The sequence below is a fragment of the Condylura cristata genome, unplaced genomic scaffold (genome assembly GCF_000260355.1).
Source record: "Condylura cristata isolate star-nosed mole 26May11 unplaced genomic scaffold, ConCri1.0 scaffold00037, whole genome shotgun sequence".
NCBI lineage: Eukaryota > Metazoa > Chordata > Mammalia > Eulipotyphla > Talpidae > Condylura > Condylura cristata.
In genome coordinates, this window is record NW_004567138.1 from 213,151 (window position 1) to 230,442 (window position 17,292).

The 17,292-nt window shown below is 41.8% G+C and overlaps 3 protein-coding genes across 4 annotated transcripts in view; 2 read left to right on the forward strand and 1 right to left on the reverse strand.

The window, feature by feature from the left end:
- The window catches only part of SIRT5 (sirtuin 5), a 28,787-nt gene extending 18,812 nt beyond the window's left edge, over positions 1-9,975 (forward strand). For both annotated transcript variants that reach the window (XM_004693296.2, XM_012732961.1), the window contains exon 9: positions 8,136-9,975. In XM_004693296.2, coding sequence (XP_004693353.1) covers positions 8,136-8,211 — 76 coding nt within the window. In that variant the 3' untranslated portion in view covers positions 8,212-9,975. The remainder of the gene's footprint in view (positions 1-8,135) is intronic.
- Positions 9,976-10,920: 945 nt separating this feature from the next.
- NOL7 (nucleolar protein 7, 27kDa) lies at positions 10,921-14,716 on the forward strand. Its single transcript, XM_004693278.2, has 8 exons — positions 10,921-11,270; positions 11,369-11,429; positions 11,882-11,937; positions 12,996-13,027; positions 13,300-13,378; positions 13,677-13,798; positions 13,874-13,951; positions 14,229-14,716. The coding sequence occupies exons 1-8, from the start codon at positions 11,011-11,013 to the stop codon at positions 14,303-14,305; spliced, it is 765 nt and encodes a 254-aa protein (XP_004693335.1). The 5' UTR covers positions 10,921-11,010; the 3' UTR covers positions 14,306-14,716.
- A 237-nt stretch (positions 14,717-14,953) lies between these two features.
- The window catches only part of RANBP9 (RAN binding protein 9), a 92,513-nt gene continuing 90,174 nt past the window's right edge, over positions 14,954-17,292 (reverse strand). The window contains exon 14 of the mRNA XM_004693299.2: positions 14,954-16,004. Coding sequence (XP_004693356.1) covers positions 15,874-16,004 — 131 coding nt within the window. The 3' untranslated portion in view covers positions 14,954-15,873. The remainder of the gene's footprint in view (positions 16,005-17,292) is intronic.

The window sequence follows — 17,292 nt, forward strand, 5'->3', positions numbered from 1 at the left end:
GGAGATGGAAGGTGGTCAGTAGGTTTGACATGCCATCAGACATGTTTCCCAAACCAATTCTGCTAACTACAAAGACCCCCGATTTTCTGGGGTTTTTTTTGGGGGGGGGAACGGCAGGGGTAGGGTCTGTAGTTGCATTTTAGGAGAACGTGGTATCACTAACTTTAGACTAAGATGGATTTTTACAGGGGCTTGGCCACAGGACTCTTGCCAAGCAACCCCAGCAGAACTTCCTTATTTGCCATTCTTAGTGTTAGGCCTGGAGCTCATGATGCTTGGGAGCCACCTAGGTGGCTTCTAGAGCAACCGGGCGAGGAGCCCTGCTCTGAGTCTTCACTGGGATAAAGTGTGGCACAGAATGCAGAAGCACTTATCCAGGGTCCTCATGGGCTGGACTCGCTGGCTCTTGTCCTAGTTGTGTTAGATGGGTGGGGACTAGAAAACATCCTTTTAAAAATTTGTCTCCTCTACAAAATGTGTATCTGCAAACTACAGAACATTGTTGAAAGAAATAAAGATGCAAATATATGGAAGCACATCAGGTGTACCTGGATTGGGCAACTTGATATCATTAAGGTGGCAACAGTCTGTACATTAACTTACAGATTGATACAGGCACTATCAAAATTGCAATGGCTTCTTGAAATCGACAAGGCACCATGAAACTCATGAAAGTGAATTGATAGACAAAACAAAAAGAAGAACAGGGGCTGGAAAACTTAATATGTCTCCATTTCAAAGCTTATTACAAAGTTACAGTAGCTTCAACAGAGTGGAACTGTCACAAGTATGTTTATCTAGGTATAAAATAACATTTAAATTCCAGAAATAAACCCTCACATTTATGGTCAGTTGATGTTTGAGAAGGAAACCAAGATGTTTGAGAGGGAAATAAGAATCTTTTCAGCAGCGGCGCTGAGACAGTTGGATGGGCACATGTTGAAAAATGAAGTGAACCCTTCATTGCATCCTTTACAGAAATGAACACAAAATGCTTCATGGACCTAAATGTAAGAGCTAAAACTACACAAGTTTTATACTTTGTTTTATACTTAATTTTATACTTAAATTTTTGTGACTTTGGATTAGTTAAAGGCACTACTATATCAAAGCACAAGTAACAGAAAAACGACTAGATTAGAATTCATCAAAAGATAAAACCTTTGCACTTAAATGGAGACCACCAATAATGTAAAAGCACAGAGAATACCAGAAAATATTTGCAAGTCTAGTATTTGATAAGGGATTTGTATCAGAATCTACAAAGAATTTTCACAACTCAATAATAAAAAGACAACTCAATTTAAAAATGTGCCGAACACTCAAATAGACATTTCCCCAAATATATGTATAAGCACATGGACTACATTTTCATCATGAATCACTAAGGAAATGCTATTCAAAACCACACAAGATGCCATTTCACAAATGCTAACAGAGTTGTAATAATAATAAAGAAGACAACAGAAAGGAACAAGTGTTGGGAGAGAGGTCAGACCCTGCGTATTGCTGGTGGGAGAGCAGTGATACAGCTTCTTTGGAAAGCAGCCTGCAGTTCCTCAAATGGCTCAATACTTAACCATAGGTAGTGGTTTTTCACTTACAAACCGTAGTTTCACCCCTTGGTATGTATGTCACCAAGAGAAATGAAAATATTTGCCTAGACAAAAATGTGTGTATGGATGTTCGTAGCAGCATTATATCATATACACTATCATAATAAAAAAGTAAAAACAGCACAAATATTCACGATGAATAAACAGAATTTGGTTTATTCTTACAATGGAGTGTCCCTCGCCCATGAAGAGACGAAGTACTGATGTGCACTAAGCAGGGGTGGCCCTTGGAACAGTGGAGGGGGCCCCAGAGCCGCCAGGCACCTCCGCAGAGACTGATGATAGGTTAGTGGCCGTCTAGGCTAGAGCAGGGAGAAAAAAGAAGTGACTGCGAATGGGTATAAATTTCCTTTGGGGTATTGAAAATGTTCTAAAGCTTATTGCAGTGTGTGTACAACTCTGCAAATAAACTAGAAATACCATTACATTACAATCTTAAGTAAATTATATGTGCATTGTAATGCAATACAACTGTTATCAAATTATTTTATAACTCATTGAGTAGGTCCCTCGTGTTCATTGTGGTTCATGTGTACGGTGGTAGTCTTGTTAGCATTGTCAAAAGTAAGGTCATTGCTGGGCAACTGAAGGCTCCTGTCTGCTGGAATACTCAGGAGTATTGGGGACTTTCTGGAAAAACCCTTTGTTCTTCTAATGTCGTTTATTTTTAGTCATTTGATTTCCAATTTATCTCTTATGAATATGAAAAATTAAAACAATGTGTCATTGTAAACAAGTAAAAAAATGCACACAGAGAAAATGAAGTAAAAATGCAAGTATTTCCACAACCTGGGATCAGAGCTGCCCCCTCCTCTCATGCCCACGCTGACCAGTGGGAGCTGCCTCTATGTGTCTGGGGCTGGTCAGGTCTTCAAGTGAAAGGAAGTTAAACTGGATAGTTTTTCCTGGTAAGTCAAGAAGAGATGAAAGGCATGTGATGTTTGTCATTACTAAAACAGAGCCTCTGAAGCCAGGACCTGCTATAAGCTACTACTCTTTCAATCATAGCTCTTCAGCCTCACGTTCTAAAAGCCTGTGATGTCCCTAGCCAGACAGACAGATGACTTGCAGCCAGCAGTTCTGATCCATGGACAGGACACCCACCTCATGAAGTGCGCAGTGTGTGGTCACTGCATCTGGGACTTTCACTGAGCAGCAAAGCCAAATGCTTTTCTCTAAGAATCATCAGAGATGACACTTAGGAGGGAGTGGTCCTCCCCTTCCAGACATTTTTTCAAGTGGAGAAAACTACCCTGAAGCCCCAAAGTGGCTTATTTCAACATGCGGCCTAACAATGGCTGAATTCTCTTATGTCTCATGCAGAACAGATCCTGACTGAAGTGTACTCTTATCTGGTCAGGGGTCAGCAAACTACTTCCTGTAGGCTGAATTCACCCACCATCTGTATTTGTATATAAAGTTTGATGGGCGCTCAGCCATGAGCCTGTGTTTATGTTTTGTCTAGGGCTGCTTTGGTACAACAAAGAGTAGTATTTGCAACGGAGACCATCTGGCCTCCAAAGCCTAAAATATTTATTCTCTGCCTCTTTACAGAAAAGTTTGCTAACCCCTGCACTAGTTAATAAGGAAATAGAAAAGTTCAAGTCATTTTTCCTGCTACTTGTAACCTGATCTTCTTTATTTCCTAAAAAGGTAAAAGGAATGCTGGCTGTATTTTAAACTTGGATCTCACAAGATGCCTTAGACATCACACAAGTTGTTTAGATTCTTTGCCCCAATTCTAATTTAGAGGGTTCAGTCTAAGGTAAAAGTAAGTTGTGTGGAGAAGTAAGGGCCCCCGACCCTAAGAAAGCTATCTACCAGAGTTTAGAAGTCTAGAGAATTTTGGGCCTCCCTAGTGGCACAAGGAGTTAAGTCTCAACACTATGGCGCAATCAGCAGCCACTGCAGCATGAGTTTGATCTCCAGCCAGGGAGCTGACCTGTCTCATCGGTTGCTCCCCTCAGCAGTGTGTTTCAGTAGATCTGCCTGTTCTGCTCCCCACTCTGTCTCTCGTGAATCCTCTCACCCCCCCACACCTCTGGCCAACACCCCAGTTCTTTTATGCATAAATAAATACATCTTTAAAAAAGAAAAGTCTAGGGAATTCTTAGATAGCAATTTTTATTATGTGTGAATATTCAGAGGTGTGAAGAGGTTACTTTATTTAAGTTACAGTTGTCCATATTTGCTAGGGTGGTCCAACACTCTCTGACTGACCTGTCAGGGGTAGAAGGCTGGGCCCTTAGTTCAATCATAAAAGTCATTTAAAGCAAAAATAATAAAATAGGTACATGTATTGCTTGTGTCCTAAACTACTTTATTCTCATTTATAGCAGAAATGAACATTCACTGCTTTGATTTTAGTTTTTCATGTAGAGCTAAAGCCCTCTGTGGGCAGTTGCTGATTGGAACTCACCTTCTGTCTACCTTGTTTGATTCAGAGTTCCTGGAGTTGTCAAGTTCCCTGATTTATAAAACCCTGCAGCCCTCATTTTAAAAAACAAAACAGACAATTAAGAAAATGAAATCCTCATGAAATCCAGTCTAGACTTCGGGAGTCAGAATCCCCAAGTCAAGAGGAGTGTTTATTTTCACAAGTGAGCCAGGTGGTTCTTCTCATCAGGAAATCTTGGTAAACATGGGGTTGTAACTTCTGGTTTTGATATTTTCCTGTTTTTCTTTTTAACTGGAGCAAGAACTTACCAAAAAAAAAGTTAGTAAGCATCTGGTTTTTCCACCTACATCTAATTTAACAGAACTATTTTTAGCGACTCACTGAGTCTTTCGAGAGCATTCAACTAAGTTTTCCTAGAAATAACCCCCTTTTAACAGCTATATTTGTACAGTTTATGTCCTAATTTTAAACATTGACCAATGAAAATGGCATGAACGTAGTCTGAAACAAACAGAATATGGTTATCTTCCAGTGAAGGTCCAAAGATGTGGTGTGCTGGTGGTAGTGGGCAACAAGAGGCACCCAAGGTCAAATCCAAAAGACTGCACACTCTAAGTCTGCCTTCTGCAGCGTACAGACAAAGGAAGCATATTTTTAGTGTGAAATAGCTTTCATTAATGAGAGAAGATAAGATATTATTAATGAAACTGAAAATTTCCTGTCCCCTATATGGGACTGATGGGGCCCAAAAGCCAGTCAAAGTCTGAGGTACCTTCTGGCAGGGAACAGTAAGAAAGGGGCTGTTGGGACCAGGCAAATCTGTGACAAAGGAGATGCAAAACTAGTAGTGACTCATCTCCTCCAAGTCCCCAAGTCCCTAGTGCAAGTCCAAAGCAGGGAAGCAAGGACCCCCTTCTCTTTTGAGGCTGCCTGCCTTTTCCGGTACCTGGCTGCTCAGTTTTGCTCTCATTTCCAAACTAGTCCACAGCAGCAGCACGTAAGTGGAGGAGGGGAACATGGTAACCCCCAACATGGAACAGGGGTCTCCAAATATTTCTATGCATGCATCCCATTCACATTTTTTTTCACAAATATTTTTTTATTTGGCACTAACTTTCTTCCCCATTATAATAGTTGAAAAAGGTATGATTCCAAGTATATTGAAAATTAAATTCTGACATCTAAATGTAAAACCCCCCATGGTGGTTTTAAATATTCCCAGCCACAGGGCCTCCCTGGTGGTGCAAGGGGTGAAAGTCCCCGTGCTGTCAAGCCAACCACTGCAGCATGAGTTCAATCCCTGGTGTTGATTAGGGGTACAGCAGACCTTTCCTGTCTTGCCCACTGTTCCCCTCATCAGTGTATTTCAGTTCTGCTCCCCACTCTGTCCCTGGTGAATCTTCTCACCACCACCCCCACCTCTGGCCTACACCCCAGTATTTGTATGCATAAATAAATAAAAATAAATCTTAATAAATAAAAATATTCAGTCAAATATGAAGTAACAGCTGTTTGTTCCCTACTTCATCTGCTTGTAAATCTATCCATCAGCCCTTTTCAATAATTGAAGCTTTCCCTATTTTCTTTTTCTCTTTGAATTTGTATTTCCATTCTACTTTCACTACAGAAACTTGTACAAATATACTTCTTATGCTTGAAAATATTTTGCCAACTACCCTGTTAAGACGCCTACATCAAAATAACCTATGAATTTTTTGTTCACAATTTCCTTAAAACTTAAGAAAGCCCACTAAAAATTCTAAATTGAATTATGGCTACAGCAATTTATAGCACACAGTTGTTGAAAATAAAAAATAAATGATACATTTTGATTAATAATCCCACCAAAGTGAAGTTTAATGGGAAGGCAGGTCTTATTATATGCATGGGGGGGGTGAATTTTTTGAGTTAGTTCAGGTATCCATGGCTGAGTAGTCATGACTGATGGGAATCAGAGTTCATACTGACTTAACCCAGTCTGCCTCAGGCACCAGAACAAACCCGTGGACAGGGGAGGTCAATAAGCTTTAGACTCCAGGCAGCCAGGCTCTAAGAGCAGAGCCCCCAGCAAGGAACCTGTGCTGTCCCCTGGGACTGGGCAGGAGGGGAGCATTTAGAAGGACTTTTAAGTGAAGTCATTTTTAGCACTCAACACTTGGAGGCTGTGTGCAGAGGCATCAGGTTTGACTGGCAAGGTGGGCACTGGATCCTGTTTCCTAGAAACTACAAAGGGAAGATAGATGTGGGTCTTGCACCAGACTCTCATGCTCCACGCTCATGAGGATACTTCATTTTATATTGTTGTAATTACAATAAAGTGTCTGTTCATTTTATTTTTTTTTAAGATTTATTTTTTATTTATGCATACAGAACTGGGGTACTGGCGAGAAGTCCATGTGAGAGGATTCACCAGAGACACAGTAGGGGGCAGAACAGGCAGATCTATGAAGTCCACTGCTGAGGGGAGCAGTGGGCGGGTCAGGAGAGGTCTGTGGGAGCGAAGTGGGGTCTAACTCGCTCTAAAGTGGCTGTAGCTAGTTTGCAGTGCTTCATTTTAACCCATTGTGCCACCAGGGAGGGGCAGTTTATGATTTTAGAGAACAAAATCCCTCAGTAAGTAAAAGAGCAGTAATCAAAGAAGTATGTTTTATGATACTTCACAGTTTGTTCTAGAAAGAAGTAGTTCCCTATTAACTTTGCAGCTGGCTCTATCTGTGTCTCTTATTCCACTCAAAGGATGACAGGGCAGAATTTTACAGGCCAACTTACATTTCATCTTTGTATTATCAATTTTAATTCTTAGTTTTTGCTTCTAGTAGAATCCAAGAACACGTAAATCTGGAGTTTGAAGGAACACTTTTCCTCAGATTTTGGACCTCCCACCAAATTATATGTTAAAATTACATACTAACTGTGGATCACATTTGGTGGTCTGTTGATTGACTGTTCCATCCGACCCTCTTCCAGTTTTACTGCAAGCAAGAATGAACTCACCTCCTTGTCTAGCGCTCATTACCCAGCCTTCAGAAACCATTTGTTTTCTCAGATCTACATGAGTATTTCAAATATCCTATTTTGTCATCTCATCTATTTTCAAATTTTGGAATAAGGCACCATTGTAAGGTTGAGATGGGTAAGAGGAACCGCTTGCCTTTGTTAATGTGAAGGAGGTGACCTTGAAAGTCACTCTTAAGAATGAGAAGAGGTGGGAGGCGGTGGGAGGGGGGTAGAGGAGAGCATGCAGATTCTAAAGAGCTCTGCTTGCCTGGCTGTACTTCTTTGAAGGTCCTCAAGGGACTATAACCACTGCTGGAGTACAGAGCTTTTGAGAGGCCAGTGGCTTGCATGCTCCAGGTGGCAGGTGGTGTGGCAATGCCATCTGTCAGGAGCGTCTATCAAGGGCCTCTGTTCAGAGAACAGTTCAACATGGTTATATCAAGAATGGTATCATCAAGAATGATACTTAGCCAATGTTTTTTTCTACTATTGAATGAGCTCAGTTGGTTTGCTTAGTTGTTAATAAGGAATCATACACTAGAAAATTCTGCTCTTTTTCTTCATTTAGAGTTTTTACTTAGCTACCTCCAGCCTATGTGTTTTTCCTTGAAGGAAGCAGAAATCGTTGATTTGTCTTCCTTTTCTTCCATCTTTGCTGTTTTTCCTTCTCCTTTTTGACTGTAAGTCATGGCTAGTCACGAAGCCATTGGATGGTGTGAGAAGCCTTATGGTTACATAGCACACAAATTTTCTCTTGTCCTTTGTACATATGAATGTTGATTTTATGTAATATATTTGTTGCTTAAAGTTTGCAATTTCAATTATTACATTAGTGAAACACCACAAAACACTTAATAATCATGTCTCTGCTACCCCTTGCAGTACATTTTTCATTTATAGCACATAAATTCTAGTCAATTGCTTTCCTAAATTTCCTTGAACAGACCTAACCAATAGTGAGGTGTCTTGAGTTGTCAGAAACTCATTGAAAGAACTGGGCACCAAAAATCAAAATACCATTGTGAGAGTTTAGACTTTGCTCTGCTAGAACTAAGAAATGTATGTCTTGATGAAGTAGCCACTCACTTTTTACTCAGAACTGCTGTATTGTCCTTCTCTTTTAGGTTTCATTTCCAGGGGCCCTGTGGTACAACACTTCCAGAAGCCCTGGCACCTCATGAAACGGAAACCATTTCTTAATTATCCTGGAAAAGGAAGAAATTATAGTTAGGTCTAAGGACTACTTCACAGAGGAAAAACAGTTTTGTGGGTGGTGAGCTGAATATTGGAATTCTAACCTGTTGCTAATGGATGTGAACCCATTATGTTACTTAGCAAATATCATTGGAAGAAAAAGTCAGACAACTACAAAGTTAATGCATGCTATTTGGTTTGAATATAAACTTAAGATACCTCTGATGGTTGATCATTGGGAGGGAAAAAATTTTGTAGTTATGTTGTCTAAAAATGTAATTATTCTGATTGTACTTTTTATTTGGGAAAAAAAAGATTTTGATAAGACCCTGATTTTATCAAAAATCAGACATTTCTGATTTTTGCACAAGTTTTGTTGAAAACCGGTCATTCTCTATAGTAGGTAATTTATTAAATAAAGATGTTACCCCCAGAGGTGTCTTTGTAGGGGGCCTTGTCTTTTCAGCCTATGTACCTGACTTGCCCTCAAAGTGCTTGGGATAGCTTACACCAGGAGCTTGTGCCAGGAAGGAAGAGAAAATAGCCACAAGAGAAAATCAGAATGAGGAAAAAGAAAGATGCAAATATATGGACCCCAAGGATAAATACAGCTGCCTAAATCATAGCACTGAGCTAGCAGCCATGGAGGGAGGGGAGAGGTGATGGCTGCCTGTTTCTCAGTGTCACAAACACAGAAGTCTATAGTCCTTCCAGGTCAGACAAGTGTTCCCAAACACTGAATCCCAAAGGTAGTTTTTCCCAGGGGACTTTAAAATGTGCGCTCAAGCTGCCTTGACGCTTGTAAATGCAGCTCTCTCCTTAAGCCTCATCACCTGGGACAGCACCCAGCGTCCTTGAAATGTCTGTTGTTCCTGTCCCTGTAGGTGCTTCTGAGGCTGGGCTGGGAGGAGTTAACTTTAGAGAACTGTGTCAGAAAGTCATGAGTAAGTAAGTCCCTGGGTTTGGTGTTCTGGGCGGCTACACACTTGGACTACCTCTCCTCAGCCCCTTACATCATTGCATTTAATGTCACACCCTTAGCTTTTTGTAGGACAAGGCAGGGTTGCGTAAAACTTTGTACTCCATTTGCAAATCATACCTTTTAATGAATCTCAAAGATCCTTTGCATGTGCAGGACATGTTTAGCACCTCTGGGGGGCTCTGAAGGACCAGTCAGATACTCTGAGGGCTTGAGTCACACTGGACATGGGTGGGGAATACATGAGAAGATTTGTAATCCTTACTATGCAGTTTTTGTCCAAAAATGCCATCATTTGCTTTTATGGTGCTTTTCAAAGTTAACTTTCTACATTTTCCACATGTAACCAGCTCACTGTCGGAGACTGAAGCTATGATTTCTATCTGATCAAGGCCCCATTAGTTTAGAAATCTTTGCAGCTCATCTCACGCTTGCCCTTGGATACCAGAGCTGTTTTGTCTTGTCATTTTTGTTCATATATTGGTTTTATTGCCTTTAAATTAGTAACTGACTCTAAATCTGAGTTGAAAAGAGAAACATTTTTGTGAGGGAGAATTATTGCAATTTACTATTTCTGAGCATGAATATGATAGACATCAGAAATAAAATAATTTGTAAGACATGAGCCTGACCCTCAAGACCACACAATGTTTGTGTAAATGTCTAAACTACAGTGACAGAAATTCGGGCTGGGTACAGAGGAGGATGCAATTAGAGATGGGGAGGGTGAGGCCAATATAGGGTGGATTAGGTGCTTGAAAGACTAAGAGCAAGTCAATCCGGGTGGGAGTTTTTTTTTTTTTTTGCGTATAAATAGGAGTTGCACACGTGGAGTGTGCATCAGTGGGGAAGGCTTGTGCGAATGCATGGCAGGTGCGAGACAGCTTGGTTTGTGCTGACATGAGGCGTCACTGAGCTCTGTACCGTGAGTGGAGGAAGTAAACACATCTAAAGGGCCTGCATGCCATGAGCTACTGGGGCAGCTGGCGGGACAGCCTTCAGGCAGCAACATGGGGCCTGTGGTCTCCCAGCAGCGTCGACGCAGGCCGCCCCAGGACCAGGGCCGTGGGACCAGCCTACTCTAGGGTTCATCCTGTGCGCGGGGTTGGGGTGGGGTGCGGAGAAGACTTGGGGCGGCGTGGACAGGTAGCGCGGAGAAGCTGCGGCTGGGAGATGAGAAAGGGCGGCCAAAGTCATGCTCCGTGCCAGAGGTTGACTGAGCCCGCGTCTGCTAACCTCTTTTCTGCTCGATGACGACAAAACTGAGACACCGCGGCCCAGTCGCTAACCGCGCGTTTCTCCCGCGGGACGACACCCGATCTAAAAACAGGGTGACCTGGAACCACAAGAGGATCGCGGTGCTACGAACAGCTAGGGGCTTCCCGGCCCGGCGGGACCCGCGCCATCCTGGCTCCAGGAGCGCAGGGATCGGCGAACCAGCTTCAGCATCCGAGGCTGGACGAGGCTTCCTTGATCGCTGGCAACTCCCACCACGACCCGCCGCAGCCGGAGCGCCCGCAGGCTGGGGTAGGTAGGACGCACGCGGATCCCGGCGCTCAGCCTCCAGCCCGCGGAAGGAAACGCCCCCCAACCCCGCTGGACCACGCCCACCTGTTGACCACGCCCCTCTATTAGGCCTCGCCCCTCTCCAGACCACGCCCCCCAGCTCTGCGCGTGCGCCTCCGCTGGTCGGTGTACCGCTTGCGCGAAGCTCCGTGGGACCTCCGGACCTGCAGGAGGCGGTACAGCGAGTCGCCGCTCTTCCCGGCACGCTCCGCGCGTGCCGCTTCCGAGTCAGAGGTCGCCCGGTGTGGCTTGCGTGAGCCATGGTGCAGCTCCGGCCGCGGGCCTCCCGCGCCCCGGTGTCGGCGTCGGCGATGGTAGACGAGGGCCAGCCCTCCTCGGAGGAGGAGGCGGAGCACGGCCTGTTGCTTGGGCAGCCCAGCAGCGGCGCGGCCGCCGAGCCGCTGGAGGATGAGGAAGGGGAGGAGGAGTCCGACGACGAGGCTCCGGAGGAGCTGACTTTCGCCAGCGCCCAGGCCGAAGCGAAGGAAGAGGAGAAGCGAGTCCGGGAGACCCTGCGCAGGTGTGGGCCTCGCGGCCGGTCCGGCTGGCCCCGCGCCCCCCCTCCCCGGCGCCCCGCGCGCTGCGGCTCTGACCGGGTCTCGTCACGCTTTTCCGCAGGGATAAATCGCTCCTGAAGGAGAAGAGGAAGCGACGTGAGGAGCTGTTCATTGAACAGAAGGTTCGTCTCAGTTTGAAAACCACTCGGGACAAAATCGCCGTTTTGCGGCCGTGAGAGCTGAGGTGGGACGCGCGCCGGCCTCGCTGCGGGTGGCGTGACCCATCGCCGACGGCCGGGGTTCTTGCCGCGCGGTGGTGTCTGCGGCTGCTGTGTCGTGAGCGTGGGGTGGGCGCTTTGCAGGCTGAGCCTCTGCGCGCGGTGCGTCGCTCTGGTGCCTGGAGGGCTGGCCACAGAATGACCAGCCCAGTGGACAGGACCGAACCGCCATCCACCTAAAACCGTGACGTGCGGCCTGCGCTAAAGCTGCGAAAGAACGAGACGCTGCGTTCTGTACCCACCTCGGTCCCGGCCCAGGTGCTGGGCAGGCCTGAGACTGCGGGAGCAGCCCGGCGCGAGTCCTGGGTCAGGTATCGTGCACCTCATTTTCTATCGGTGTTTTAAATGTCTTTCAGAAAAGGAAGCTGCTTCCAGATACTGTTCTAGAGAAGTTAACAGCTCCACAGACCAGGTGAGTAGCGGATCCTGTATTATAACATGCACCCATCTTTGAACTGCTACATTTATTTGAAGCCACGTAACTGAGGAAATGATAAGCCTAAATGAAAAAACCACACAGGTTTCAAGGTTTGTGGGGAAACGTGGAGAGAAAGGCCATGGCTGACTCTTAGTTTCCCAGACCGTGCGCAGTGAGCTGTGCAGCCTCACACTGCAGATGCTGCTGGGTGTGTGTTTGAAACTGACAACCAATGGAAGCAGCAGGTACTTAGCCACCAGCTCCTAAAACGCACCTTGTCCTACACCTGCCACCTACCTGTTGTTGCTCCTCCGCACCCATTTCGTTCAGTAGTTTCACCAGTTCACTGTTAACAGCCTAATGTTCATCCTCTGCCCTCCAAAAATAATCAAATACTGTTAAATTTCAACTTCTACATATTTGTAGTTTTCTCTCCTTAGTGCTTTTATTTCAGTTCATTTACTTATTAGTCCGATGATTCTCAAATTTTCAATAAAAGAACTTTTCTAAAAGTATTCAGCCCGAGTACAGTAAAGTGTATTTGGTGGCAAATTCCCTTTTTCCAAACCAAGCTAAAAATGTCACCTCTCCACTCTTTGACTTCCCACCCTTCCTGTCATTCTCCCTTTGTATAGCTTTCTGTGCTTCTGTATACACATAAACATCTCACTTTGTGCTTTTGTCAGTATTAGTCTCTCCACTAGACCAGACTCAGAGGCTAGTCATATTACCTCGGGTGCAAACTGTTAATTTTGTGATTTCTCATAATAGAGGCAGGCATACCACCCTTCACTTTGCATTTTGATATTGACAACTCATTGTTAAATCTTTCACTTTTTAACTCCACTAGCCATCTACTTTCAGAAGCCTGTTAGTCTGATTTTCACATCTGGGATGATACTTGAATCCCAGTATATACTAGCTTGTTGATTGGGAGTTTGATGGCATTGGGCGGGTGGCTTTGGCTTATGTTTTAATAAAGCTGAGTAAAAATCCTGAGGATGATACAAGGTGTTGTCATTAGTCAGTGGCTTTTTTGTTTTCTTTCTTAGCATAAAGAAATCACCTGGAAAACTGAAAAAAGGTATGAACTACTTTGAATTAAATAACTTCTCGTTTAAATGTCAAATGTCTTTAGATTTTTGCACTTAAATGTTAAAGGCTCACAGGAAAAAAGCATAGAATTGACCAAGTTTAGCTTGGGCTTGTTGCCTTTATTACAAACAAAAGTTGAATCTACATTGGTATGTAATAGTGATTTAAAGCAACGCCAATAAATGTTGGGTGTTGGGTTGTATTTTTTTCTTTTTTTTGGTCCATACATATGCTTAATTAAGATATAATTCCTTCTTTTAGCTGATTTGCAAAAGAAAAATGAATGTGTAAAGGGGAGTGACGCCAAGAAAACTAAAGTGCAGAAAGTACAGTCTGTTGGGTAAGGGTTGTCTGCTCATAAAAGCTTGTGTCATGGTGACCTTTTGAGGGTGTTTTTTGCATGGAAAAATGTTAGCAGTTTAGATTGGATCCTTTGTAGAAAACTCAATTTTGATATTAAAGCATTTGTTATAATTTAATATGAATATTAGACTTTCTTAATGTTGAGCCCTATAATTAACTTTGTCTGTATTTACAAAATTAGGGACTTCCGCTATTTAAGACAAGAACACTTTCATTTGAAAATAAGCATATTATTAACACCTTCATTTGCTTTGACTTTTTGTATTGTTCACCAGCCAGAATAAAAGCTATGTGGCTGTAAGGCTAAAAGATCAAGATCTAAGAGATTCAAGGAAAGAGGCAGCTAAAGCCTTCATACAAAACTGTTTATATGGCCCAGGAACCAACAGAACTACAGGTAGGTACTTTGTTATAGATGGATGGCTTTTTCTCACTTTTTGCTGTGATTAAAACAAAGAATTTTCTTTTACAGTAAATAAGTTCCTGTCCCTTGAAAACAAGAGGTTACCAGTGAAGAAGGCTGCAGCCCAGTTTTTAAATAATGCTTGGGGTAAGAGCTAACTACATTCTCTTGACTTTGGTAGCTTTATGTGTATACTGAATAATGTTTCTTTTTAAAAAAATACTCAAATAATTATGAAGTATCATTTTTATAATTTTTTAAAAAGTTGTTTTGGAGTAGGTCAGGGTAGTATGTCTCTAACATACTCTAGTCCAGTAGACGTAATATTTAAATTCATATTTGTAAAGTAGGGCAAAATTGTGTATGTTTTAGATTTTTTGCTGGGAATTTTGTAAATAACAAAACACAAAACTTTCTATTGTAGGAACCCAGAAAAAACAAAATGCCAAGAGGTTTAAGAAACGGTGGATGTTCAGGAAGATGAAAGCTTCTAAGAAGTAAATCGAAGATAAGTGTATATAAAGAACTTGTTATTCAGAGGATTCTTTTTTACGGGGGGAACATCTCATAATTTCTATACCATCTGAATTGTCATTACAAAAATTGTAAATAAAAGGAGTATCTAGTCACATTTTTTGCTTCTAGAGCATGGCTGTGCTTTGTCTATTTGCACAATGGAACAGAAACAGATTAAAATGAATTCTTTTCCTTTCTTTTGTATTTATGAAATTATCACAATCCCAACAATGTTTCTTATACCCCTCCCCCCATCCTCAATGTGGGTATGTGGCAGAAAAAGAAGTAACATCCATTAAGTCTTAATTGTATTCTCAGATGCCTTAGTCACTCATATGTTTTGGTGCTATTGATGAGACTGTTTTGCAGAATGTGGAATAAATAACTGGAACAGTATCTAAAATGTAGACCAACACCCATTCTTTGTGTACATCATGTAGTCAGCAATACATTTGCATAGCCAAAGGATACGGCCATCCAGCTGAAAAGCTTTTATGACATAAGAAGTCTGCTTCACTGGCAGTCACATGAAAATTTCACAAAGTCAAATGGAGGAAATTGAGATTATTCTCTTTCACCTACAACATCAGGTTTGATCCCAATCCAGGAAGGCCAGTAACTTGAAGGCAGTCTTAAGATATAGACCTATTTATGCAATTACCTAGTATATAAACTCAGTTGAGACTCGTATCTGTAGAAGTAAATTTTTAATGGCTGGTTAATTATATCACTACATTTTTATTGCAATATAGTACTCATTTAAGCACTTAAAAATGGAAGGTGTACAAAGATTAAATTAAGACACAGTAAATTGACTAAATATTTGGTTTTTATATAAATAAAGGTCATAACCACACTGTTGACATGTAATACTGTTATAATACAACAGTTAAACTTGTGAGTCTACAACAGAAGTCCTCTGTAGTTAAACAGGAAACAAAGTTGAAAAAGACCATGTTAAAACAAAACTACTGGGACTAACAGGTCGGGATTGTAAGTAGCAACAAACATATTCACTCAGCTCCTGAGTATTTCAAGTTTTACAGTACACATTAAAAATGATTTCTTCCATCAACACTATAAATTCAAACTGTCGGATGTTTATGCATTTTGCAAGTTACACTGATTGGATGCTTATATGGGAGCAGGGGTCGGAACATCTCCCAATTTGAAGTTTACATCACCCACATGCTAACACAAACACAACTTGTTCCATTTCCTTCCCCTCTCTTCCCCCCAACAAAGGCGGCAGGATTTTTTGGTTTCTTTTAAGTAATTGTTTTAAAGGATTTGTGATGATCAATTTGAACGTCTGAAATTCAGTAATATTTAACTCTTAGACAACTAAGAGGTTAAAGATGGAAAATAATTTCTCCTAACACTAAGTTAGAAAATCATTTGCATCATGCTGTAAACTAGGAAGCAATGTAAAGCGACAAAAACCTGTCCCCAGTACATAATTAAAAAAAATCTAAATTTCAAATCAGCAGAGCTGGTCTACTTCCATGTTGACTATATGCCACGATATAAGTGTGAGCTCCTTAGATGCATAGCTAATGTAGATAGTCTTCCACTGTGGCAAATGCACAGGATCCAATTCCCGATCGAGCCATCAGTCCTAGACATTGTGTGGCCTGTCCCATTGCTAGGGCAAGTGGAGGTTGCTTTGGCAGATTGTGGGTTTCTGAGGAAAAATGAGAAATGGAAATTGCAATTAGGAAGGCATTAAAAGAACAATTTGGAAAACAATGCATTACTCTTACTCATACAAAAATGACCAGAGCCTATTATGCTCAAATACCAAATGATCAATATGTTGGAAATAACTGCTCTAATAAGGTAACATGGGTACTGGATATTCAACTTTAAGGAATAGTCTTTATAGAATTAGACTTCTAATGTATTACTCAAAAACTTAGCTATATTAGCTAACATGGGAAAAATGTAGACCTTTATCTGATTATTTGGGGGGGGGGGGACAAGAAATACTTAAATTTCTCTTCTAATCCGCTGACCTTAACAGGAAAAAAAAAAAAACACCGGATTTTCAGTGAATGTTTCACTGATGGATTTTCTCTGGGGATAAAAGCCAAATGAAGTTGCCTGAACATTTCACCATATCCTGGTGGGTACTGGGTTGACTGGGAGCAAAATCACCTATATTTTCAGAGGGGTTAATTCATAATTCATAGGTGAAACACTGTAAAAACTACCAAGAAATTAAAGTTTTTAGGGTCCTACATATAGATAAATTTCCTTGTTAGACTAATTGGTAATAGTAACGTACTTACCAAAATATATTCTTAGCAAAGAGTTAATAGTGAAAGTAGCCAAATTTACAGACCCTGGTCTAAATTTCTTAATAGAGAGATGTCCTAATTTTAAGTTTATGTAGATTGCTGACTAATAAAATTACTAATAGACCTTCAACTGAAAACAAAGACAACTAATCCACAGCTTGTAACACTGTTAAATTACACTTGATTATCAGACGTGGTATGGTGGTGACAGGAGGGGGGGAAAAGCTGGAAAGGATGAAGCAAAAAAAAAAGTTCTCTTGATGGTACAAGAGAAAAGAAATTGGGATAAAATATATTAAGGAAAAAGTATGCAAGAAAAGGCAAAAAGACGAGAAAACGTGGTCTGTGGGCAACACTCAAGTGCTGCCTGTGCTTTGGCAAAACTATGTAGCTGGATTCTGATTTTGACACAACATGTTTTTACAACTCTTAAGCAGTTAATAGTTTATTCTGTGTTAACTTGAACCAACTTAATTTTCACACAAAATCAACATGATGATAATGGAATAAACACCAAAAAAGGAAACATCCTTTCAAAAATGTCACTTTAAGGTCCACAGGGAAGTAACCCTGCTCTGAGGCAAACATCCAGGGCAGTATGTCTGAGTGTTACCTAAACACAAAGCAATACAGGCTTCATGATTTCCTATAATTTCAAAAAGATTAAAAAAT